Source organism: Haliotis cracherodii, unplaced genomic scaffold (genome assembly GCF_022045235.1).
Source record: "Haliotis cracherodii isolate W230 unplaced genomic scaffold, xgHalCrac1.p SCAF_12, whole genome shotgun sequence".
Classification (NCBI taxonomy): domain Eukaryota; kingdom Metazoa; phylum Mollusca; class Gastropoda; order Lepetellida; family Haliotidae; genus Haliotis; species Haliotis cracherodii.
This window is the reverse complement of record NW_027266267.1, coordinates 14,512,831-14,540,761: the sequence shown is the minus strand read 5'-3', so window position 1 is coordinate 14,540,761 and position 27,931 is coordinate 14,512,831. Positions and strand designations below refer to the sequence as shown.

The 27,931-nt window shown below is 41.3% G+C and overlaps 1 protein-coding gene across 1 annotated transcript; it reads right to left on the bottom strand.

Annotated features, from left to right (window-relative positions):
• Window positions 1–3,716: 3,716 nt before the first annotated feature.
• Window positions 3,717–23,688, bottom strand: LOC139458193 (uncharacterized). Its single transcript, XM_071239527.1, has 11 exons — window positions 23,480–23,688; window positions 13,798–13,901; window positions 12,686–12,825; window positions 11,878–11,991; window positions 10,598–11,399; window positions 10,030–10,235; window positions 9,271–9,555; window positions 8,806–9,102; window positions 8,419–8,548; window positions 8,031–8,275; window positions 3,717–7,662 (listed from the first exon to the last, which is right to left on the bottom strand). The coding sequence occupies exons 2-11, from the start codon at window positions 13,878–13,880 to the stop codon at window positions 4,700–4,702; spliced, it is 5,265 nt and encodes a 1,754-aa protein (XP_071095628.1). The 5' UTR covers window positions 13,881–13,901; window positions 23,480–23,688; the 3' UTR covers window positions 3,717–4,699.
• Window positions 23,689–27,931: the final 4,243 nt, after the last annotated feature.

Genomic DNA, 27,931 nt, shown 5'->3' with positions numbered 1-27,931 from the left:
GTAATTGTTAACGACTTGGTCCTTGTTCTTTCGCCCTGCAGGGCTGTCATACTGATCGTACACAACATCATCCATTGGTAGATGATCAACTGCATCAAAATCAATATAATCTAATTCAGTTCCAGTTCTACTATTAAAATCACCACACAAGATGTAGTCACTTTCCGAGATTTCGTCCATAAGCACTGCAAGACAATTTTCTAAAACTTCAATACCCTCATTATAGCCCAGTGTTTCAGGTTTCAAGTACACACACCCCACTATTAGCCTTCTACCAATAATGAGTACATCATTGGATACAACAAAAACACAGTCAACCCATTCGTCATGTATCCTTGAAAAATACGATGAAAGTTTATCACTAATATGTACCGCGACACCTCCACTGTATCGACCTGCCTTCTTCTCTTTAGGTCGAACTGACTGAAATGAAATGAAATCAGGAAAAACAAACATGAAGTCATCTAAAAATTTTGCCCACGTTTCGGTTAAACAGATGATATTCGGCTCACACACAAAGTCAAGGAAGTCATTATTGTTTATCTTAGAGTATAAACAGTTCACATTCCAACACAACACAGAAGTGGGTTGCTCTGCTTGAGAAGTGCACGTGCATTTCGTGTTGACGTCATCTGGTGAAGTTATTTCTGGGTCAGGGCCTTCTCGTTATAAGGCTTCGTAACGTGTGTCAGATGAGAGATCACTTGGCGGTGACTTCCCATAATCTCTTTCCTTCGTTACTTTCATAAGGTCTTCTGTCTGATCATCGAAATATAACTTTTCACCATTGATAAATAAATAGTCTTTCTTCAAAAATGCACTTTGACCTTTTTCTCTGGCATTTATCATGAACCCGACAAGTTTCTTTCTTCTTTCTCTGGTTTTGAACGAAAAGTCCTCTGACACACGATACGTGGTAGTTCCCTTTAACTGCTCTTTGGCTTTGAAGTATACAGATGCTTTATCGTCCCTTGACTCAAACCGTACAATTATAGGCGGGTTCGATCCTTGTTCACGTTTAGCACTCAGTCTATGAACCGTATCAAAATGAATGTTGACATAATTGCTCATGTCAAGCTTTTCCTTCAAGAAATTTTTAACTTTTTCCTTGGTTTCATACGGTTCTTCCTTACCGTCCATTTCAATGGCGAAGAAAAGTAGATTATTTTTTCTTGAGTAATTCTCGCTTCTATCTAATTTTTCTTCTAAGGACGCAATCCTATAGATGGTTTGGACACAACAGACTTTAGTTCACAGTTTTCTTTCTGAATATCGTCTAACTGTGTACTCACTCGTGCATTATTTTCTTCAGCGGTGAGTTTCAGGGTTGTCAGTGTTTCACTCAATGTCCTCATTGTCGTTGTCAATGTTACCATTTGGTTGGATAGTCCTTTAATGAGGCTGTTGCGAGATCCCGATCTTCTTTCTCGCGACTCTGTTCTGTATTTCTTGCAGACCTTGGTCCATGGTTTAACTCAATATCACCAGACATAAGGAGTCTCCAAACTGGGTCAAATGATTGGGTCAACATTCCACCCCTCGTCGCACGGACACTTGTAAAACTCATATAAATATTGTTCATAAAATGTGTAGTTGTTGATAACACAAGTGCTACTCCCCACAATCAATGTTAATATTGTAAACACTGCATACAACCTGTAGCTGAGCTCCATGCCTGGTGTCCATGTTGTCTCGCCTGAGTAGTCATTCAAGCATCCTATCTGTCGCCATCCTCTATGTATGGTAACACAACCAATTCTGCATGTCCATGCTGCTAGATCGATTACCATGTTCCCAACAAACGGTCCGACTTTTTGATACAACACTTCAACGACTACAACAGGTACGACATGCAGTTTGTTTCTTCAGTGAACAATATATATATATATACTACAGGAATAACATATTGGCAAATCACGTCATCCCATTCTTTCATCAGCACCAGGATATGCACACCTTCCAGCAAGATAATGCAAGAGCGCACACAGCACGTGTTTCAACACAGTACCTAGCGAACAATAATGTGCCTCTGCTTCCATGGCCAGCCCTGTCACCCGATCTATCGCCAATTTCTTTTCTGTAGTTCAATCCATGTTTATAATGTCAAATAGTTTTGGAATTTGTGTGACATTTGTGTGATGTAAGTTAAAGCAAAAGTTCTTAAGTTGACTGTAGTTGTCCTATTTCCGTTCAGCTAAATCGACTTAAGAATATTTGATGTAAATATTCATGTAAATATTGGATATATGTATTGTGTGGACGCTTTAACAATGTGATCTCTGATTCACTTAGTAAAGGATTTATTCGCCTTATGTAAAATTAATTTTGTATTGAATCTGAGAGACCAGGTTCATATGTTGTACTGATTTAATAAAGACAAATATATCTTTAAGAAACTATCTAGACCTAAACCTATGCAGAAAGTTGTTCCCGTGTTCGTAAATTTACGATATAGTATACAGTATATCAATTCTAATTGTGATCCATTACTCCGTTATTTAGTTATATCATCATGCATCATGCCCCCACGAGTGATCAAACGTTCGTTTATTCGGCATGGCATGGTCCGAATCAATCTCCCAATGACAATTTGAGGGATGTTTCTCCACTCCTTGCAGCGCCTGGCCCAGTTCGGATGAGGTGGCAGGTGGCCTTTGATGTCGGCGTAACGTCTCCTGATGATGTCTCAGACCTCTTTGTGGGAAAAGCTCAGAACTCATCTTGGACTTGTGTTGTTTGCCTACGCCTCCCTTTGCGGGGCTGATCATTTACATTTTGTGTCTGTAGAAACCTGTTCCATAGTCTGCAATACATATCATACATATTGGTTATCTCTCCCCGAATTCTACTAGTTTGAAGCATGTGTCGTTAACCCTTAGGCATTAAAGCAAGAGTAGCAAGGTACGTGTGGAAAATACAAATTAACAGTATCAATGACTCAGAGAGATATGACGACCAAGTGTCAAAATAGGAAAAGGACACCCTACTCACGTGCACGGAGGAATCGCATGGTCCACGTGCAATGTTTCGGTGTGAGTTAGGTCCTGGTTCCGAAAACCTATATCTGGCAGTTATGTTTCTTCTGACGACCGATCTTAACATTTACATTTGATGACGGCCTACATTTTTGGGAGAGTATGTATACTCGAATTGTAATCCCAGGTTCGCCCTTTTATAGTCCGTTGTCATCACCAAGGTTTTAGGTTTTACCAAAGCGGTACACGTCTTTGACCTGCGTGATTTTACCCCCTTCACTCAATCAAGTTCGCACGCCGTGATATCACTGTAATTCTTTTCAAAACGGCGTTACTCACGCACTCTTATTTATACTAATGCCATACTTAGATAGAGAGGTCAAAACGTCTGATATGGTACTTCATTTGGTGCGTTTATTACTTTCCGATAAAGTGAAAATTCCGGTCTATAAACGGAGTAGAACCCGCCATATCAGCCAATATACAGTGAGTGATATTAGGAGCTTATAGCTTATAACTATCTATACTTGCTTATAACATTAACAATCATAAAAAGCATCATGCTCCATTAGTTTTCACTCTGTGGGAAAATATATGATGAGAACAGAGTATTACGGACTCATAGGGCTCTTTGCAATCCTGGGAACAAAACACAACAGCAAACATCAAGACATATTCATGACAATCCCTTTTTAAACACTAGTTATGCTGAACAAGTTTAACAAACAAACGTACACCTCCTTACAATTAAGTTTTATTTCAAAGAAAAAACATCATATTTCATATCCATGTCCACCGTGGATCCAGGCGGAGTTATAGATTTGCTGTATATGTACAGTGTTGTGATGATCTGAATACTAAACACGATGATACCGAGTATACACAATGCTGAGATGCATTAGTTTGCCCTCTTGCCATCCTTGCCCTGGATGTTTGTAGCATCATATTGTTTATATGCAACTCACAACAAGTCCAATATCTCACTGAAGGAATTGTACGCAAGTTTATATTACATCGGGTGTGAAAGAGGTTGAAAAATGCTCTTAGATAAACGCTATTCATTTGAAAAGTCTAATGATCTGAAATCTCTGATATGGCCAAACGCTTGAGGTAGTACATATGAATGGTTAATATCTAAACTTACCTTGACTGACTCAAGAATCATTGACGTAGTGTACATGGGTTAAAGTAATGCTTTTTACTAGACACAAATATAATCCATACAAAATGGCCAATAACATTCTCTGATCTTCACTGAGACTGTTCCGGTCTACCATGCATGTCTAAACTAGCTGCCCGGGAACAATACTGCAAGGTAATGGTTTTGGGATACAGCTTGTTGAGTTGTTCCTTTTACCTATTTACAATCCACACCTGTTATGGACCTGGCTCACTCAGTATTAAGGTTGATCCGCGAGGAACACGAATGTATATACAGTATCATATTTACAGTAAAAACTATCTATACTTGCATATTTCATGATTTAGAGGCTGAGTACATATCATATGTTTGCAATGTGCCCATGTAGATGCAGTGTTGCATGATGCAAAGTAATATGGTATTTCACAGTGGAATCTTCCCAGTCAAATACATGTACAAATATATTGCAACACTAACGACTATTTGTACAGCACACACTGACACGGTAATGGTATTTGCTGCAACCACTTTTCATATCGTCAAATCGTTTGTATTTCTCCTCCAAACAATCTACTGGTGCCAGCTAATGGATCTCCGACACATCCGGCCTGTATCTGTTTATCACATCCATTACCTTGTCAAAGCCTTGTTGTTTGGCAAGATCATACATTTCGTCAACATCTTTGATCGGGAACTTCTCATTCAGAAGCACCTCCACAGCACAGGCGTGACCGTAGATGACCGCTAGGTTCAAACACATACTGTCAATTGTTGCCCTGTGTTTCAAAAGCACTGATATGTTACCAACCTTGCCCATGGCAGATGCGTATCTGAGTGGAGTCATGTTGGAAATATCCTTGGAGTGGACATCAGCCTTCCACAAGAGGAGGGTCTTCACGACCAGTGCTGAACTACACAGGCTTGCAAGGTGGAGGGGGGTCCACTTCTTGTCATCAACTGCATTGACATCAGCTCCTGCAAGCAGTAAGTAGTCGATTGTGTCTGTGTCTGTACTGGTCACTGCAACGGCGTCATGAAGAGGCGTTTGTTCTGAACTGTTCCTAGCCAGCACATCTGCTCCCCACTTTAACAGGCACTTGACCACATCTGTTTGGCCTGCAGCACTTGCAATGTGAAGAGAGGTGTTCCCTTCAGAGTCTTTGAGATTCACATCAGCTCCATATCGTAAGAGACAGTCGACAGCAGCTACATAGCCTTTCCGACTAGCTGCAGACAACGGATTTCGCTTTCGTTGACCTTTTGTGCCTGTATTAACATCTGCACCACTCTTACACAGAAGTTCAATAACTGGGGCATGGCCCTTCTTGCTGGCTGCATACACAGCTGTTCTACAGTCTGTGGTAGCAAGACTGGTGTCTGCCTTTTTCTCCAAGAGGATCTTCACGACTTGGCTCCGGCCTCTCTTGCTGGCAATGTAGAGAGCCGACTTCCCAAAGACATCTGAAATATTGACATCTATGTCGACCACATCCATCAGCTTCTTCACAACACCTACATGACCTTGATGACATGCCAGATGTAATGCTGTCATGCCTTCAGTTTCATTGGGTTTCTTGCCCGACTTCAGTTTTAGAGAGGATTTTGGTTTGAGGGAACTTTCTTTGCACTGTGCATTAACATCAGCCTTAAACTTTATGAGAATGTCCATGATTTTTCTGTTCCCTACCCAAGAGATGTAGTGTAGTGGTGTCCAGCCACAGCTGTCCGTCACGTTAACATCTGCATCCTTCTCCAAGAGAAGTTCAACCATTTCAGGTGACTTCTTGAGACAAGCAAGATGAAGAGGACTCTGACTATCTTTGTCAGTTTTGTTCAGGAATTCGTTCGCTTCCTCACATTCTAAAAGTAGTCTCAGCATATCCACCTTCTCCTTCTCAATTGCATGGTGGAGGGGATTGTGGTCATCGTTGTCCTTTGACCAATGTGCATTGTTCTTCAGGAGGAATGATACTGCAGCTGGGTTGTCTCCCATGCAGGCTGCCAGGAGACAAGTCTCTCCATTATCATCCTTTTCATTGAGATCTAGTCCGTTATCCATGAGAATCTTGACGATGTCTGTATGTCCATATTTACATGCCAAATGGGCCATCCTTTGACCAGATATTTCAATGACCCTAACAGATTCATTGGCAACAAGCTGCTGTCTTGTTGATAGCTTTGGTAAGGACTTGATACCACTTGTTCGAACCGTTGAAATGTCAGTTTTCTTCAGGAGTTCCCGCAAAGCATTCTTGTTGCCAGAGAGACAGCACCCAAGCACTGCTTCACATAAGTCTAGTTCCGGGAACACTGTTTTCTCCAAAGCGCCTTTGCACAACTTCTCACTGTTATTCCACGTTGTCCAGTACAAAAAGGAACCGCCATGTTTTTGGTCCTTCAGTTGAACAGTTTTCCTGAAATCTCTTAACTGTTTGAACAGATTTTTTACCGATGATGCTGTCATCAATGCTGGGTGTGAACAGGCCAAGGCAAGATTTCCTGCTGCCATCTCAGTTCCAAGTCTTTGAATCAAAGTCTTCAAGTCATTTTGGTTAACATGAATCTGAATGTCTCTGTCTGATGACTTTCCTGGGGCAGGTGTCTCCCGTACCCTTTCATATAGAAACTGGAGGCTGCATTCTCCTAAATAGTCAATTGAGAACTTTGTTGCCATGACATAACTTGCAGCATCTGCGATAGATTTGTGAGGGAAATATAATATGCTTCCTTCCTGAAAGACATAATTTTTCATGTTGGCTACAGACTTTTCATCAATGGATTCACCTTCAAGCTTCTTCCTGTCAAGTTGTCCTTTAGACATGACCACCTGTTTGATGAGTGTCAGATTGGAAGGATCTTCACACGATGATACCAATCGCTTAATGATATAACTTAGGGGATTGGTGAAGAAGTCTACAGGATTATCCTGAAACATCCTTTCAGCTGCAAACAGCTTGCAGCACAGAGGAAATCCAAGAGTTGCATCCGTTTCTGCGATTCTATCAACCTCAGTACTGTCCAGGTGTATGCCAAATTTGTCCAAATGACTGTCCAACATCTTTTTCTTCTCTGCTCTCACAAGTGGAACAAGAACAGTCAAGTCAATGTTACTGGACACTGGAATGATATCACTCAGATGGCCCATGGAATCTGCAGCTCTCCACACATGATTCCTGGAAGTGATTATCACCTTTATACCCGGCCCATGCATACTCTCGGAATGTTTCTTGATTCTCCTCAAAACAGGTACCCACTCTCTAACAGCTGTTTCACAAACTTCAACAATTCCAAATACGTCATCCAACACAACAATAGTTGGGGTGTCCATGTCGACCTGTTTGTTGAACTCCTCTGGAGATTTAATGACAAGCTGTCGCTTATAAAATGCCTGGTGTCTCATAGCTTCAAGTGCTGCAGTTGTTTTGCCCTCCCCTGGCGCACCAGTGAGGATGATAAACACCTCTGTTGGATCTTTTAATCGGTCTCGCACTGCCTGGAAGGCCTTCGTCTCAATGAATTTCACATCAAGAGGTCGGTAGGAGGAACCTAGAAATAGAACCGTTGGTTTTAATTGAGATGTACCCCTTAAAAAAGTAATTCAGGATCTACTTTGAAAATATTCTCATGGAGGGAGCATAAAATTGTACATGAACTACAATGACAGAGTGTGGAGCAGTAGAAAAATTGGATAACAAACCTTGTTTCGGCATTTCCCTTGACATCAAATATTTTTGAAGAGTGACACTGTTACACTGGATCTGATGCCAGGGACACATCGTACAATCAGTTCTGAACCCTATATTGAGGGGCAGATGGAATGAGGAATCAGATTTTAGATTAAGTTCCCTGTCTGGGACAAAGAGGCACCCCAGATAAGTGTCTAACAAAGGAGGCTACAATCTTGCGGAACTCACCAGCATCTTCTGTGTCCATATGGTTTGCTGCAGACTCTCCCTGTTGACGTTGAAGTAATTGCACTGCCTCATACTGCCCCGTCCTCCTCAAACAGCCCATCAGAGCATCATACAGGTGGGTACGCTTCCTAGCCAACAACTCAAACAGTCGATCCACAACCTTTCTGGAAGACTCTTCTTCTGTACTTTCAGTAGATGTAATATCCTCTGGATAGGCCATGATGTAGTTACCTGGCCGGATATATCTGAAACAAAGATTAGCTACAATCATAAAGCCTTCCTAAGAACCACTGTGTGAGGTATGAACGATGTTCTAATGTTCATTTTATTTCTGAAGACAAGAGATAAGATTATCCTAATCATATTTCTCCACACCCACAATACTTACCCGAGATCGTTCTTGTGTAGGTGATTGGAACATGTCAACTCTTGAAGGAGTTCTTCCATATTCACTTTGTCAGCAAGAGTATTCTTGGCATGGGCAATGAAAAGTTCATCCTCTGGAGGTACATTTTGTGCTGGAAGGGAAGTGTTCAACAATGTAGCACAGTTACCATTTACTATGTCAAAACATGAAGATGGAATATATTTTCAAGAACAAAGAACTCCAAAGAAAAGGTCCAATCATGAAGCAGTCAAATGGTTTTGAAACTAACAATGTGACAAACTCAACATCTGCATAAAAATTTAGATAAGATAATTGCTTGGATATCGTGTACAGCTTGGCATCTCTTGATAAACTGTTACTTTACTGGCTTAAATAATAACAACATACCTTCAGATTTCCCTTTCAGCAACAGGTCCTTCAGATGGTTCTGACCTGTGTGCTGCAGAGCTTTCAAAAGATAGTCAAAAGATGTATCTGCTTTCCCATACAGATATTCCAAGAGCATTTCATTGATCAGGTCAATCGAGTCTTTGGCCTGAATGCGGCTGATGTCAGATCTGGTGAAGACGCCTTTTTTGAACAGGAATGCCAGTACCCCGAACGGAATCATGCTTTGTAGCAGGTCCTCCCGGGCTGACTGAAGCAACGCAAGATGCTCTGGAGACATCAGGATAGGAGTTAAATCTGTAACAGAATATATTATTATTCACAGGATCTTCTCTAACCTAACATAATTCAGCACAGTAACATAATCCATCCATTCATCTCAAATTATCTCCTCTAAAAGCATGTGTAGAGCTGCCTAGTCAACTGACTTCATCTGATCATAAGCTGGAACATATTGCTCCTTACCATCGTTGTTCTCTAGAAGCTCTGCCAGATGTCCCTGTCTTGTTTTCCTCAGCGCCCTCAGGAAGATATCATAGCCCCTTCTCGATGTCCTTCTCAGACTTTTCACTAGCTCCTCATTCTGCCCCTCCCTGTTAGGTCTCTTCTTTATCCAGATGAGATCAGCAATACCCAAGACCTTCTTGGACAATAGTTCAAGCACTATATCATCTGGTATCAAACATTTCTTTAATTGCTCACGTTGTCTCTCCAAAGCATTTGCTTCTTGTTCCTCAATATCTTCTTCATCTGGAAAGAGAGAGTATGATATATCCTAAAGATGACGTATACAAAACCATGTCATCATATTTCACCATGTGATTTTGGAAAATTGAAATATTTGTCTTTAGTTTCTACCACATAATTTATGCTCAAGGGAAATCGCAAAAAGAGCAATCCTTGACATATAAATGATATGTCCAATCCATATTGAGATTAGTGTAAAGTATGGGTTGCTAATACTATTTCCTTCAGAAAGAGCTGACGACATTTAGGGTTGGATGTTTTCAATGTGTGACCTGGATGTATGTGGTTAATTGTAATTTGGATCTTGGTACCATGCTCATACTATCAAGCTATCAAACACTGGCTTGCCTAACTCAGAGCCAATCATGAAAAGGTAAAAATGAACTAGGTAGAAAATGTCTAACTCCAGAATACTCAATATTCACTCCCTCAGTCACTGAGCATTCTCAGACTGTTGAGAGTTTGTGTCACCCATACCTCTCTTGTCATACACTATAACCAGTTTCCCTCCTCTACTCTGGATAGCATGTTCCAGGTAGTGGTGCCAGTCAAAGATGAGTTCCTTTCCACTCTGGAACTCGAGTTGTTCTGCTTTCACCACAACGAAGTTGTCATAGTCATGACAGATACCTGGATTAGTTTGCAGCTCAGGCCGGGTAATCACATGCAAGTTGCGAATGTACCTTCAGACAGAAAGCAAAATATGTTACCCGGCAAGGTGAACACAAACCAGGGACAAAGTAAATATCAATATCCAGCATTTAGAAACTCATATTAGTTATCGGTTGTTTAATGTTGTATATGCAAATCCATCCAAATATTTAGTACCTCCCCCTCAACCTACTGATTCTTTATTCATTAGGAAGTTTGTCTGGGACTATAGTACTAAAATTAAATGTTAAAGTTTTTGACAAATGAACATTGATTTTTAGCAGCCTAGATAAAACACCTTACTGAAGAACTTCTAAATAGTATTTGTAAATAGTAAGCATGAGGCACAATATTCTCCAGTTAAATTAACAAAGAACGGAATAGGAACTCTTACTTGATTTTCTTCCTCAGTTCATCCGACTCACACAAGACCAGCGTTTTTCCTTGTAAACTGAGCCTTTGTGCTGTTTCCAGAGCAAAGCGAATCTTGCCAGTGCCTGGTTTGCTGGACACTAACCACACCTCACTGCTGTTAATGCATCTATTCAATAAACAAAACTGATCTGGTGTCAGGAGATACACTGGTTCCAAAACAGTTCGTCTTCTCTCTGGTGACATTGGTCTGGATGGTACCGGCATATGTACTCCATCAGATGTCCGTGGCCTCTTAATCTGTGTTTCCATTGTATGATCCACAGAGGACTTGAACCCTTGTGCAAGCAATGCCTTGGTTAGTGCCAGACACCTGTCTCTAGACATACACAGCCTTTCAATTGGGAAGTTGCGTTTGTATTCGAGACACACGTTCTTGAGTACCTTCTTGAGACAGTCCTTGGAAATGTTTCTGATTTCCAATGTGGCATCAAACAGGTTAAATCCTTCATCCGTGAAGTCTCTCATTGTGTATGTAAGTTCGCGCACAATCGAAGAGTTGTACTTTTTGACGTCAGATACATTATGGTTCCCGTCTGTCACTGTGATGACGATTGGAAGGTTGCTATGCGACAGCATTATGACGTCACATACCACCCCGGTTGGAGTTGGTTCTGCCTCAGAAAGGTTAAGACATAGAGGAGTGTTTGATGAATAAAAGGCAAATCCTCTTCTATCAATCAATTTATCAACGCTATTGACAAGGTTTGGCTCACGCTCTCTCAGTGACTGGACATACTCCTCAGGGCAAGACGTTACATTACCTGCATAAGAGAATGAAATGACAATTATCAAAGATGAAATAAGATTTGATATTTTCATTTTTTAGTGTTTTGTTGTATAAGCACACGTCAGTTCAATCGAATTATTGCAACTTACTACCGTATTTGGCGTTCCTTTCGCAAACACCTGGAATCATCACAATTTGATAGTGATCCATAAACACATGACTTATGATGCAGTCGGAATTGTACAATCGACTCTGCTCTTGGAAGCGATTTCCAATGAATATGGAAAGGGTTTTGTCGCTTTTATTCTCATAGAAGCTTGTCCGGGAATGTATGATAAAAGGTAAACGGCAATAATATTAACAAGTAGGTAACTGTGTGGTTTTGTTTCACAATTTGAAATGACAAATATATCATGCAGTTCACAAACATGAGAGAACGGAAGAGAGCGCTTTTCCTTTTTTTCTAAACAGAAATAATAATAGCCTATAAAAAAAAACTGAGACTCGCGCACCTGCGGCTATATCATTCATGAGTTCCGAGAACGTCCTTCCCACCTCGTACACAGATCCTCGGTATGTGTTGCATGACGGGATTCCAAGTCTGCACCACTTGGAATTAGGCCGGCCTATAAGGATATGCATTACAGATAAAACTGGTAATTGATAGACATAATAATACATGAAGAAATAAATACATGAATTCATACATTTTTCATTGACACAATTCTGGAAAGAAGAACTTGTCTGGAACAGTAAACGCTTTTGTGTCACACGGCTGCACATGAGGAAGCTAACGAAATGTAAAATCATTTGATATAATAACACAGACCATGAACGTAATAAGATTTATAGGAACAGTTCGTTATTATGGGTAGGAGCGGGGAGGACCTAAACTTCACCTGTCCGATGTGTACAGGCAATGACACCAGGACCTATACCTCACATATACGATTTTGTTTGTTTGTTTGTTTGTTGTTCGCCGCACTCAGCAATATTCCAGCTATATGACGGCGGTCTGTAAATAATCGAGTCTGGACCAGACAATCCACTCATGGACATCGTGAGCATCGATCTACGCAATTGGGATACGATGACATGCATCAACCAAGTCAGCGAGCCTGACCACCCGAACCCGCTAGTCACCTCTTACGACAAGCATAGTCGCCTTTTACGGCAAACATGGGTTGCTGAAGACCTGTTCTACCCCGAATCTTCACGGGTCTCACCTGTACGATGTGTACAGAAAATGACACCAGGAACTGAAACATTGTGCTTCATGAAAACATTACATGCAATGTTATGTGTTGGTCTACTAGGTACCTGACAGTTCGTGCTCTGTGAGGAGGTCAGCGTCCCCCTTCTGCCTCTTCTTGGGGGTACCAGACTTGAGTGTCAGCTGTGTTCTTTTGGTGGCCATTCTCGTCTTAGGGGAGGAGGTACTGCTAAGCCCCCCATGTCTCCTAGAACACAGAGGTAAAATATCCATAAAACGTAACATATTCATATGCTTCCTTCAAGATAAACTCGTCACCCATAGATCTATGACCCCACAGTGTCATGCCGTTTCAGCAATCACCAAACCGCATATTTGGATAAAGATACTAGTATTTTATAGTTCTTCAACACGCTTGCAGTTTGAAGATGGGTCTACATTAACGCAAAACACTATTTCTTAGGTAAACATGGGATAGTCATCCATTGAATCGCACCATCAAATCCTCGCTTGTGTGGATACAAACGTATCCAAATCTCCGCACATGGTAATAAAAAGGTGTAGTGCGCGTCAATAACGTCTTTCTCGGGATAATTCGTGGGGGAGTTGCGTCTCTTTCCTGACGTTTAGAGGCTGATCTTTAAGCCTTGTATTCTGATAGCATTAATCACGCAGATCGGTAGTAACGATTTCCCATTAGCTTAAATGCCCAATTTCTATCTTAATATTTCTGTTTCACTTGGCAAAAGTAACAAAAAGTTTCAAAAATTTATTTATACGATCTTGCCCCTTATACACGCCACCTTCCAAATCGCATAAAACCCACTGATTTACTTTCAGTTTAAATGGTGTGTTTCTTTAATAGCATTCACGTAACTGTTCTACATATGTACATGTGCTACTAAGAGATACTGTAGATTACCGGTATTAAGCTTGTATTTGAAATACAGTGAGAATCTTATCAGTCCAGTCCATATTTACTTCAATTAGTATTTGTGGCGTGTGTGCGCCTACCTAGATCGTCACGACCAACCAGATGCCTTCTGGACTCGACTCCATAATATCCAGGTCGTAGCTGTTATACTGCTGTCTGGCAGATACTTGAAAAATACCAACTGCCAATGTCATATATCTATTATGGCTGACGTAAACTCTAATTTCGTTAAAATATAGACAAGCATATATCTGACACACAAGATAAGTCTCTAATCACACCTACTGTGAACGGTGCTGTCTGCCGGCCCGTATGCTCTGCTGTCTTCTGGTTTGTCCTGCAGATTCCCTGCCGCTCCGCGTCATCATTGTCCCAGAACTTCACCACATCTGCAACACAACATCAGCGACCCTTTACCACAAGGCGAGCTTGAAATACGTTCCCTTTGCCATTTCATTCTCAGGCACGCATCAGTTTCAATGTCCCTAAAAGAGGTGAGGTGAGGTGAGGTGAGGTGAGGTGAGGTGAGGTGAGGTGAGATTGGGTCTAACGTCGCGTCCAAGATTATTGCACTTATTTAACGACGTGCATGTACGTGTATGTGTTTCTGTGGCTGCTTCTACTAGTCCGGACTGATGCCGATTTATAGTGCTAGCTCACTGCGATACCATGCCGCAGTTTAACATGAATACCCCACTCAGACACAGTACACTGACCAGTCCTTGTTTTAGCCCCTTATGCGAGCGCCAGACAGGGTAACAACAAGTACCATCTTTTAACGTCTTTTGGTATGACGCGGCCGGGGTTCAAACCCCGGACCTTCCGCTCTCCGGGCGGACGCTCTACCACTAGACCACGGAGGCGGTCTGTCCCTAAAATAAGGCGGGAGAACGGGTGCCCCAGTCGTCTTTTGTCGGCAGTCGCTGTGTAGAGGTGCGTCATTTAGACATTACATTAACCTATGATCGTTGGTTCGTGTACCAGATATTCCCTGATTAAGTTTCCTGGTTTGTCAGCGCCATAGCCGTGTTAGTGGGTTTTCTACCAAAGTGGTAGAAATATAACGGAAATACTGTTCAAAATGGCGGGAAATCAAACTCTCTCACTCCTCTCAATTCAAGCCGACAGGCTGTAATATAACTGAAATACTGTTTATAACGGCGTTAAATCAAACCCACTCCTCCCACATTAAGCTGTCGCACCGTGATATAACTGAAATACTGTTCAAAACGGCGTCAAATCAAACTCACTCACTCTCCAAGATTAAGCCGACACACCATGATATAACTGAAATACTGTTTAAAATGGCGGTAAGCGAAACTCACTCACTCCTCCCACATCAAGCTGACACGCCGTGATATTATAACTGAAATATATTTCCGGTTGATAAAATTTCGAAGTCATTACTATCTGTTCCATAGAGATCGGATTTATTAATTTAATCCGAAAAACATATAAGTACCTATGGTTTCATTCTCTTGTGGTTAAAGCTTTCGCTCGTCATGCCGAAGAACCGGGTTCTGTTGCTACATAAGTACAATACGTGGAGTTCATGTTTGGACGTCTCCGGCAAGAAAATGGCTGGAAAAGCGTGAAAGACAATACTCACTCACTCAGTCTCTTTATATTTTGCCGCGAGGTGACATACTTATGACTCGAGGCAAATTTAGCGATTGATGTAGGGTTGTTTACAAATACATGTCAACTTTATCACTAGACACTGGTATGGTCTAACGTAAACCGGTCACTACGTGTGGATGCACGCGTGAATGACAGTGACAGCATGAGTGCTCCCATGCAGCAACACCGTGTACGACAGCAATGATCGAACACACGGTCGAAAAGCGACACATTATCACTTATCTCGAGCCCTAAAAAGCAATACAAACACGTATGTAATAAATAACCAACATCCTGTCAGTTAACAGGCCATCAAGGAGCTGGAGACAGAGTGTATGGGTCCTTGTCTGGCTGTAGTTATAAACCTCTCAGATAACGTTTACTTCCAAGCAGACACGCTGGAATAGTTTGCACAAGTGTTATTTTCGACATGCTTTCACGGCGGAGTTCTTATGTGTAAAGCTTCGTTCGTCAAGAACTTAGGACAAAGCTCATTTGACCATTTGACCGTGTTCACCAAGCTCCTCACAGCGATAGTCCGTTCGCGGAGCTCTCTATACTACCGCTGCCACCAGCCAAAACTCCCCACTGTGATAGGTGGCCTCAATCGTGCTTGGAGTTGAACTCGCGCAACCGAATGACCGTTATGTTTACAAACAAGTGACGACTGTCGTGACGCCGAATACACTTACCGCTGATAAATTACTTTCTTTGTTTGTCAATTTGAATTTCTATTTCATTAAAACTATCATCTATAATTGATATAGTAAGAATGTAAGGGAGAAGTTGGTTGATTTTCCGTTAGTATGCAATCTCGAACCAATTTGATTATTAAACAACAAAGTAAATTCATCTGGAAAACATGGTCAGTCGTAAACCTTTTCAAAACGAAATATGATGGCATTCCCAAAGACAAACAAAAGTATAAACGTTACTGCATTTGGGGTTAGAGGGCAAATTTCAAGATTCTTGTAATGGCCGCGCCCACAATGGTGGCAGCGATGTTACCAAGAGTGTAACGAAGGTGTCACGCGCTGGGAAGGAGCTTGCGTGTACACGTGTTGTCCGTAGTGTGATGACGTTGAGACAGGTTTATGTATACCTTGAAGCATAATGAGCACTTTACAGCAACTGGTCTGAAGGATATGATCACACATACTTCGGTTTTGTCCTGTACCCATAGTAACCATATTGACCCTGCTCGTATCTGGGGACCAAATTCGTCTTCTCTTGCCCCACAAGACACATAATTCATCAAGAAGGTTAAACTAACATCACCTATCACTGACGTCCGAACCTATAAATCTAATACGTTAAAAACGCAGCAGAGGTCCGGTTGTGATTGAGTGAGTGAGTATGGTTTTACGCCGCTTTTAGCAATATTCCAGCAATATCACGGCGGGGGACACCAGAAATGGGCTTCACACATCGTACCCATGTTGGGAATCGAACCCAGTCGTCTTCGGCGTGACGAGCGAACGCCTTAACCACTAGGCTAACCACCCCACCTTAACACCCCCAACCCGAACACCCCCCACCCCCTCACTTGTGATTGATTCAGGTTAGTTACAAGGTCGGTTTGGTCTGCATGCTAAAGTAGAATTTTCAACATGGACCGCATTTAGCATCGACACAACATTCGCTATTGTGTACATGTGTCTACGGAAATATCAGTTGAATCACTCGAGTGGGTGCAGCGGTATTCACGAATCAGGCGACACGACATGTCACTCGTGGTACACGGATGTGTAATCCTACTCAGATAGTTGCACCACTCTGTACTCGCATTCCCTGAGAACAAGGACGGGCAGATAATGCTCAGGCCGTTAGTGGCAGTGTGCATGGCTCCTACACATGACATGACACCTCCAGTTGGTCATCAATCTGTGCATCTGTGAATCAGCAAGCTTTCATGAGTGTTGACATGCGAAACCCGTCGTCCCTTCTCGAACATCAGTACATCATGTCTACTATCGGACTACTAATGAATGTAATTAATGCATGCTTCAATTGTATCCCATATGTTATCGTGTTATCGTCAATGCTCACAGGAACATGGAACATTTGTTTGTTCGTTGTTTAACGCCGCTCGACAATATGCTAGCCATATGACGGCGGCCTGTAAATAATTGAGTCGGGGCCAGATAATCCTATATCGATGTCGTCGGGGTTCGAGGACATGTATTGGTCAATTCTACGACCCCCTGGGAACAATGGTGAGGTGAAAGGAGAGGTGAAATGGGGTTTAACGTCGCGTCCAAGATTATTGCACTTGTATTATTGCGATGTGCATGCGGGTGTGTGTGTGGCTGCTTGTACTAGTCCGGACTGATGCCGATTTATAGTGCTAGCACACTGAGATACCATGCCGGAGTTTAACATGAATACCCCACTCAGACACAGTATACTGACTCCGAGCCGACCAGTCCTTGTTTAAGCCCCTTAATGCCAGGCGCCAGACAGGGTAACAACAAGTACCATCTTTGAACTGCCAACATGGGGTACAAGGAAGATGAGCTTGTTTCCATTTTTACGCTTTGCTGAGCTATGTATCTGTAAATATTCTAGTCTGGACCAGGCAAACTGGGGGTTCATGTTTTGAGAAACATCCCAGGCCGTTGAGGTACATTGACACACAATCAGTCCCACAACCGAGCGTAACCACTGAATCAATGTTAGTGTCCTCTTGGGATAACCAATACGATGCTCGAGGCCTGTTCTGCTCCGGGTCATCATAGCGAGTGAGTGAGTATGGTCTTACGCCGCTTTTAGCAAAATTCCAGCAATATCACGGCGGGGGACACCAGAAATGGGCTTCACACATTGTACCCATGTCGGGAGTCGAACCCGGGTCTTCGGCGTGACGAACGAATGTTTTAACCACTAGGCTACCCGACCGCCCCCCGGGTCATCATAAGGTACATTAAGGTGCAATAGTTAGGCCAATGCTAAATACATGAAAGGAAGCGGCAATAATACGATGATAACACAGGGCCACACTTGCACAAAGTGATTGTGGCGCTGTGGCTATAGTAACTATATACTTACCATAGCCGTAGCTAAGAAACATTTGTACAGTATGTTGGCCAATGTGTTCGCAAAACGAGAGAACATATTCTGTCCTAACAGTGCCATTAAGTGAGTGAGTAATTACAACCAAGGACCAGTTGATCATGCCGCATTGCAATAATAGCGAGTGATCTCGAAACGGGTGAACATGTTATGCAGTACCGGTTGCACAGAGGATTATTTCATAATAATTATGATACCGCCGGGTTAGCTAAAGAGCCGAGCATAGTGTTCATATATGTACTTGGTGCTTAAAAAAGGTGAAACAGTAGTGAGTGAGTGAGTTGGGTTTAACGCCGCTTTTAACATTATTCCAGTTATATCACGGCGTGTCAGCTTAATGTGGGAGGAAAGGCCGAAGTGATGCAGGTCTCAGACGTTTACCACTTTGGTGAAACCCACGAGCACGGGTATGGTGCTGACAAACCTAGAAACATGATCGGGGCGAACCGGGAATCGAACCCACAATCATAGGTTTCTGGCGTGCCCAAGGGACGCAACTCTGCACAGCGAATCGCGGCGCCTTAGACGACCCGTGCCCCCAGGTGGAACAGTAAAGGCAACATACTTGATTACTGCCTTCAACTTTTCTTTTCGAAATGTTGCAGCTATGAAATAGGTTGCATATCAAGTTTGCTCTAAGAGAAATAATACGCAGTATATTGTATTGAGTTACTGCTGATGCCGTCCAAAACACAAATTCTCTATCTGTCTTTATTCACTGTGTAGCCTCTCCCTTTCCTTCTCTCTGTCTCTGTCTCTTCTCTCTCGGTCGCGTAATAACAAAAGAAGTTCAAAGATGGTATTTGTTGGTACCCTGCCTATGAGGGAAACAGGACCTGGTCGCAGAGTGTCCAAGTTACTCATTACTCAATTGTGGACTATATCAGCCACGTGTTCTCCCTTTCATTGTTGATCCTATAATATTCACCTTACTGGTGTGGACTAAATCAGCCATGTGTTCTCCCTTCCATTGTTGATCCTATAATATTCACCTTACTAGTGTGGACTATATCAGCCATGTGTTCTCCCTTCCATTGTTGATCCTATAATATTCACCTTACTAGTGTGGACTATATCAGCCACGTGTTCTCCCTTTCATTGTTGATCCTATAATATTCACCTTACTAGTGTGGACTATATCAGCCATGTGTTCTCCCTTCCATTGTTGATCCTATAATATTCACCTTACTAGTGTGGACTATATCAGCCATGTGTTCTCCCTTTCATTGTTGATCCTATAATATTCACCTTACTGGTGTGGACTATATCAGCCATGTGTTCTCCCTTTCATTGTTGATCCTATAATATTCACCTTACTAGTGTGGGCTATATCAGTCATGTGTTCTCCCTTTCATTGTTGATCCTATAATATTCACCTTACTGGTGTGGACTATATCAGCCATGTGTACTCCCTTTCATTGTTGATCCTATAATATTCACCTTACTAGCGTTGACTATATCAGCCATGTGTTCTCCCTTTCATTGTTGATCCTATAATATTCACCTTACTAGTGTGGACTATATCAGCCATGAGTTCTCCCTTTCATTGTTGATCCTCTATATATTCACCTTACTGGTGTGGACTATATCAGCCATGTGTTCTCCCTTTCGTTGTTGATCCTATAATATTCACCTTACTAGCGTGGACTATATCAGCCATGTGTTCTCCCTTTCATTGTTGATCATATAATATTCACCTTACTGGCGTAGACTATATCAGCCATGTGTTCTCCCTTTCATTGTTGATCCTATAATATTCACCTTACTGGTGTGGACTATATCAGTCATGTGTTCTCCCTTTCATTGTTGATCCTATAATATTCACCTTACTGGTGTGGACTATATCAGCCATGTGTTCTCCCTTTCATTGTTGATCCTATAATATTCACCTTACTAGCGTGGACTATATCAGCCATGTGTTCTCCCTTTCATTGTTGATCATATAATATTCACCTTACTAGCGTGGACTATATCAGCCATGTGTTCTCCCTTTCATTGTTGATCCTCTAATATTCACCTTACTGGTGTGGACTATATCAGTCATGTGGTCTCCCTTTCATTGTTGATCCTATAATATTCACCTTACTAGTGTGGACTATATCAGCCATGTGTTCTCCCTTTCATTGTTGATCCTATAATATTCACCTTACTGGTGTGGACTATATCAGCCATGTGTTCTCCCTTTCATTGTTGATCCTATAATATTCACCTTACTAGCGTTGACTATATCAGCCATGTGTTCTCCCTTTCATTGTTGACCCTATAATATTCACCTTACTAGCGTGGACTATATCAGTCATGTGTTCTCCCTTTCATTGTTGATCCTCTAATATTCACCTTACTGTCGTGGACTATATCAGTCATGTGTTCTCCCTTTCATTGTTGATCCTATAATATTCACCTTACTAGCGTGGACTATATCAGCCATGTGTTCTCCGTTTCATTGTTGATCCTCTAATATTCACCTTACTAGCGTGGACTATATCAGCCATGTGTTCTCCCTTTCATTGTTGATCCTCTAATATTCACCTTACTGGTGTGGACTATATCAGCCATGTGTTCTCCCTTTCATTGTTGATCCTATAATATTCACCTTACTGGTGTGGACTATATTAGCCATGTGTTCTCCCTTTCATTGTTGATCCTCTAATATTCACCTTACTAGCGTGGACTATATCAGCCATATGTTCTCCCTTTCATTGTTGATCCTATAATATTCACCTTACTGGTGTGTGTTCTCCCTTTCATTGTTGATCCTCTAATATTCACCTTACTGGTGTGTGTTCTCCCTTTCATTGTTGATCCTATAATATTCACCTTACTGGTGTGTGTTCTCCCTTTCATTGTTGATCCTATAATATTCACCTTACTGGTGTGTGTTCTCCCATTCATTGTTGATCCTATAATATTCACCTTACTAGTGTGTGTTCTCCCTTTCATTGTTGATCCTGTAATATTCACCTTACTAGTGTGGACTATATCAGCCATGTGTTCTCCCTTCCATTGTTGATCCTGTAATATTCACCTTACTAGTGTGGACTATATCAGCCATGTGTTCTCCCTTCCATTGTTGATCCTATAATATTCACCTTACTAGCGTGGACTATATCAGTCATGTGTTCTCCCTTCCATTGTTGATCCTGTAATATTCACCTTACTAGTGTGGACTATATCAGCCATGTGTTCTCCCTTCCATTGTTGATCCTGTAATATTCACCTTACTGGTGGGGACTACATCAGTCATGTGTTCTCCCTTCCATTGTTGATCCTGTAATATTCACCTTACTGGTGTGGACTATATCAGTCGTGTGTTCTCCCTTCCATTGTTGATCCTGTAATATTCACCTTACTGGTGTGGACTATATCAGTCATGTGTTCTCCCTTTCATTGTTGATATGTATATGCATTTGACCAAACTGGTTCTACCCTGATTGACAAGTGTCATGACTCTAACAGCATAGGTTGTTACATAACTCGCAGCTTCCCATGACCCTAATAGCATAGGTTGTTACGTGACTTGCAACTTCCCATGACTCTAATAGCATAGGTTGTTACGTGACTTGCAACTTCAAATGACTCTAATAGCATAGGTTGTTACATAACTTGAAACTTCCCATGACTCTAATAGCACACATGTACAATGATGCGGACACGATAAGTTATATTGATAACCGCCCACACGTTTCCTTCGGGACAATGAATACAGCTGAAGCACAGGGTCAAGTATTACGCAGTACCGAAACATATCCAGTATTGAGAATAACGTAAGGGGCCAGATCCCCACGTACAATACTCTCTATAGCAGCAGTGGTTATGTTTTGGTCTTTTCAATCACAGGGAGAACAGATGGCTCCAACACAAACATTTTTTTAAAAATATTTAAAAGGATAATACCTATCTCTGTGTATTCCTCTGTATTGTTATTAAAAGAAATATTAATGATTACATGTTGCTTCTGGCACGTACAGGTAATGACATTTTATTTTGAAATAGGCTTTGATACAACGCAGTTCCATTTGCAGCAGTTGTATTCACCCTTATGATTACAGTCTAATAGAAACGCACAGAAACATCAATAGGCTTTTTGTATAATTAATTCAACACTCCTAACTGTTTGGTCATAACATCGATATTATTACACCTGAACCTTGAGCATGGCTCTCGTTAATGTTTCTACACGATGAAATGCTCCTGACAACTCCCTCGCCAGATTAGTTACAGCTAATCCGTTTGTTGTCGCAGCTTTCTATTGAGAAACATACCTATTGTTTGAACTACAATAGATCTAAGAGACGCTGATCATGTATCAACAACAATATTATTATTGTATTAAGTTCATAAATTCAATACTGAAATGAACAATGTGCAGGAAAGTGTATTTCTGAATCGGAAATGTCCTTATTCAAATTTCATTTTATAGTGATTGAAAGAAAACAACCCCACTGTAAGTCTTTACAATAGCGCATGTTTAGTTCACAACAGCTCCAAAGTGACCAACACATTGTGTCAACATTGTGTCAACACAAAGGAATGCCTTCTCGCCGCACAACTTACATGTTTGGCTGTAATGTTTAATAACAGACTAAACACTCCAGCTGGTGACACGACCGATGACCCATAATAACCAGATGCGTCCTTGACCTCCATACAATAACATTACTGCTATGCTCCTATCCCCGGCGTGACATAGGTATGGCCACTCCATTTGATATGTATATACATTGAACAGTATCTTGGCAACATGCCATGCTGAATAATATAGTTTGAACGGGAAGGTCCATTTTCAGTTTAGATCGAGGCAGATTAGAGTCAGCTGGTGAATAAATGATAGTGTAATATTATATTTACTTACCAATGAGTTCCAGTTGCTTGGGATGACTAACTTACACTACCCAAATAATGTATATGTGTTTTTATTTCTTCTAGAGGTATTTTATAACATATAAAATAGCAAATATTCGACTCAAACGTGTTTGAAAATATAACTGTATTTTACCATTTGGGTTGTGTTGACCGTGTTATTCATATGGCCTACATAGCATAATGATATGCCTACAGACCGGGCAGACGACATTTGGAGACACTACGCTGATCATACCACCACTGTACAAACAGAAGTGATATAATAGGAACAGTCGCCGTTTGAGTATCACCATCAGTTGAAATATATTCAAGAGAATGGCTAGATCGTCGTCTAAACCATGAGTGATTACCGAACCTGTACCACACGATAATATACGTATACTGCCTGTCAGGCAATAACATAATAACTCACCTGGTCTATTACTGTGCTGGTATTAAAACAGCGAAGAGTAATTCCAACATGAAATCCTTGAAAGAACCGGTACTGTGTAACTCCTCTTTCGACTCCACGTTGCGACACAGTTACTATAAATATCGCCAAACGCAGGCCTTCTCACACAAACATTAATGTCTGTTGAAAGGCGCAAAGCACTGTGGGTAACTCGCCCCATCACTCGTGCTCTCACTGCTGCGCTGTTCGTCAATCAATGACGGGGCACTACCGTCAGTCGTGGCTCGGTGTGCGGTGAATAGGGTTTTGTACTGGTCATGCCCAACGGAGATGTGTTGTTAGATCTCGAGGGGCATTTACTGATATGTGACATTTAAAGCATGTAGCATGTTTCACGCTGTGAAGCCGAAGGGCGGCAACCCTCGATATCGCGGGTCTATATTCAGTAGGGGAAAGCTTGTCAATATAGTTGGGTATTAGTGTTTGCTGGTTTGTTCAAGAAATGATTTACTTCCTTTCTCAGTTTAACACAAATTACTATTGGCCGAGCTTCACGGACATGTTAAACATGGTTCTGTACGAACTCCAAAGAGTTTATGTTTGTTCGTTATATCCGAAGTTCGTTACCCGCGAAGCCGTGTCCGCCTCGTGTTGGTTGGTTGGTTTTTGTGTAACGCCGCACTCAGCAATATTCCAGCTATATGACGGCGGTCTGTAAATAATCGAGTCTGGACCAGACAATCCAGTGATTAATATCATGAGCATCGATCCACGCAATTGGGACCGATGACATGCATCGACCAAGTCAGCGAGCCTGACCACCCGATCCCGTTAGTCGCCTCTTACGACAAGCATGGTCGCCTTTTACGGCAAGCATGGGTTCCTGAAGACCTATTCTATCCCGGAATCTTCACGGGTCTCCGCCTTTTGTGATTGGTTGTATTAAATGTACAGGTATGTATCATTTATTTTTGACAGAATTCGGCAGTCATAATTCACAATTAAATCACTTGGATGTAGAATTTGGTATGTCTCCAGATACCACTAAGAAGAGACATGCAGTTTGAAATTGACTTGAATGATTTTCAGTTTTTCAAGTGGAAAAAGATACTATTCAGATCGGATTATAAAATTTACATGAACTATTAACGGTGTAAAATACACCTGTGGTAACAGAATTAAAGATAACATGTTTATTGATTGTGATTGGTATATTATTAGATATTGCGTGGAGGAAAATGCAAGAGGTATTCTATTCAGCTGACCTTTGACAAATCTGCTACTGCTTACTTTTGTTTGTTTGTTTATTTGTTGTTTAATGCCACACTCAACACCATTACAGCTATATGGCGGCGGTCTGTCAAATAATCGAGTCTGGACCAGACAATCCAGTGATTGACACCATGAGCATCGGTCCGCGAAATTGGGATACGATGACATGCATCAACCAAGTCAGCGAGCCTGACCACCCGATCCCGTTAGTCGCCTTTTACGACAAGCATGGGTTGCTGAAGGCCTATTTTCCCCGGATCTTCACGGATCACTAACATATTGACTTAGATAATTAACTTTGATACTATACGGTCAAATTCAAGCTGAAGAGATCTTCTATACTCCATACAGCCCACGTTAAACGAAACATATATGGGACTATAACCGTATTTTCACTGTTATATCCCATACAGCTAACAAATACATGTATGTTTTCATCAGTATGTTCCAGAAATCGCTAGAAAGGAGCAAGTATTTATAATGTTACTGCTTTTATAAGTATATTACTTTACATGTTTTTGCTGGAGGAAATATATGTGCGACGTGTTTAGGTTCTCGTTTCTACTGATGCATTTTGTAATGCAAATATTGCTTTTTATGCCTTTCCTGTTTAATAGAAAGCCTGCGTGAGTAAGAACTTCAGGTAAGTTTCAATGAATATTTGTACTGAATATTTATACTGAACCATATTGCTTCAAGTAACAAGAAGCGAGTATTTTCCTTTAGGCGTGCTTGTAAGTAAGATTACAATGGTGTAATACTGGGCCGTGATTGCATAGTGCCTGAAAACTCCGTAAACATGATGTAAATAATATCGACATGCGATAATGATGTTCCCATATAGACTCGTGTCACTCATCTCTCTAAATGCCAGATAAATTGAAATGAATGTTCGCACAGACACAAATTGACATCAGGCCACTAACGGCGTATATCCTTGTAGGTATGGTTGAGAGCATTTCAACAACTACGACTGTGCAATACTGCGTCGTGTTTTCAATGCTTACCCGAAACCCGTACACAGAGATTGATATTCAAAGCTTTGTATCAATAAGCGACATCTATGATATACAGCCATGTACACACCAAGAAGATCACTCAGATCACAGGTTTATCTGTCTCATGACTGTCCCACCTAGTCAGGCAGCACACTATTGAGAGTTGTCGTCAGGTTTATACATTAAGGTGTGTTCTCCTTACGTAAAGTGGGAATATTGGTCCATAGTACTTGAGCTTATAAACCTTCTGGCTATTTGTGTAACTCGATATGGAGTTATTGAAATTGTGGTAACACCTCGCAGGAGGGCTTACACCGATTGTAAAACCTCACAGGAGGGCTTACAACGATTGTAAAACCTCGCAGGAGGGCTTACAACGATTGTAACACCTCGCAGGAGGGCTTACAACGATTGTAACACCTCGCAGGAGGGCTTACAACGATTGTAACACCTCGCAGGAGGGCTTACAATAATTATAACTTCCGATCTCTAGTAATCCCTCGGAGACATGGTTTCTCCTACACTTAGCAATCGCTTACAAATGGAGTAGAAAGTGGGTCCGATTTTACGCCGCTTTTAGCAATATTATGCCAGTTTCACACATGGAGCCAGTGTGCGGAATGAAACCTTGACCTTCGACGTGACGAGCGGACACTTTAACCGCTAGGCTATTTCATCATTCTTTCTGTTGGAAGACTATATAGGCATATAAATTAAAGGATGTGTTTATTGAAATTATCGTTTGATCGATAGGAAGAAAATGAGTATTTGTATAACGCAGTCTGATCAACTGAACGTATATATACCAGTAGAACGTTTGTGATTATGATTTCGTTTATATAGATATATTAATGTTCCAGCATGTATGTTTCTATTTGGAGGACTATCTTCCTGTTTAAGAGAAATGGTGTTCTTTCCCCGTCCTTCGTTTTATGTTGTATACTACTCAAAAGAGGTAAAAGAACGCCCGATTCTTTCATATTACTGTAGTTCATCTGTCATGGCATCTCGTATTTGAGGACTGTTTAGAAATGTATAGACACCATTTCCTCAAATTTATTTGTTTGTGCATCTTTAAGGCGCTAACATTAATGTTTAAATGTACGATTAAGGTTTGTTATTATATATCATCTTTGGTTTCTGCATTTCGTTTAGCTTTTCATGTTTCTCTTTGGTGATCACTCGAGGTTAACATTGGCCGATGTACGTACACGTATTCGAATAATGAATACAGTTCAGACACGTGTTTTTAAAAGGTTATCGTTCTTAATGGTAACTACAGCTTGCAGCTTTGTGTGACATGCGCTATCTCGAGGGAAGCAACTCTTGGGTGGAGTGGAGAAGGAGAAGAAGAAGACGAGGAAGAAGTTAATACTCTGTTACAGTGCCACGTGCCACATACATCACGGTAAATCAATACTGATGTCAAACCATTTAAAATATGACCACCCAGCCAATTTGGATTACGAGACAATTGTAGAACATGTACATCGTAGTTAAAATAAAGTTGATTATGCTAACAATAACACGTGTAGGAATAAGATATAACAAGCTTCACCCTGATTTATACTATACACCCATGCCACACCACATCACACCACACCACATCACATCACATCAAACTACAGTGCATATATTACCACCCATGCCATATCATACATTACATGTAATCTGCTTGTGTGCATATATAAGATCATTTATACACCTACATAAATATATGTTTATGCATAAGCCAACATATACACATACAGTGATGGGTGTATCACTTACACAAACAAACAGCGACATCACACACACACACACACACACACACACACACACACACACACACACACACACACACACACACACAATACTTTCAACATACATGTATACACACTCACTCCAACATAAACACCACACCATATCCACCCATACAAACTGCCATACTGCCATACATAACAGTACATACAGACAATGAAAGACAACGTCGGCGTCACTGTTTCGGAACATTTAAGGTATTTAATGAGTATTAAGCACAGAACAATGAAGAAGGGCCCTATTGAAATAATTTGACAAGTGAATAATTTCAAATTTTGACGGAAAACACGTGTCGCTAGCGGGGTTCGAACCCGCATCATTTGATTTGAGGATGTAAAATTGTCGACCTAAGGGTACGGCGACACATGAAGCCATGATGTGAAATTAACTTTTAAATATTTTC

Coding starts and splice junctions, on each gene's coding strand:
- LOC139458193 (XM_071239527.1), bottom strand. CDS start 13,880: ATGATGACGCGGAGCGGCAGGGAATCTGCAGGACAAACCAGAAGACAG. Junction 10,236..10,597: donor GAACTGAGGAAGAAAATCAA/GTAAGAGTTCCT, acceptor TTCTGTCTGAAG/GTACATTCGCAACTTGCATG. Junction 8,276..8,418: donor CTACACAAGAACGATCTCGG/GTAAGTATTGTG, acceptor TCTTTGTTTCAG/ATATATCCGGCCAGGTAACT.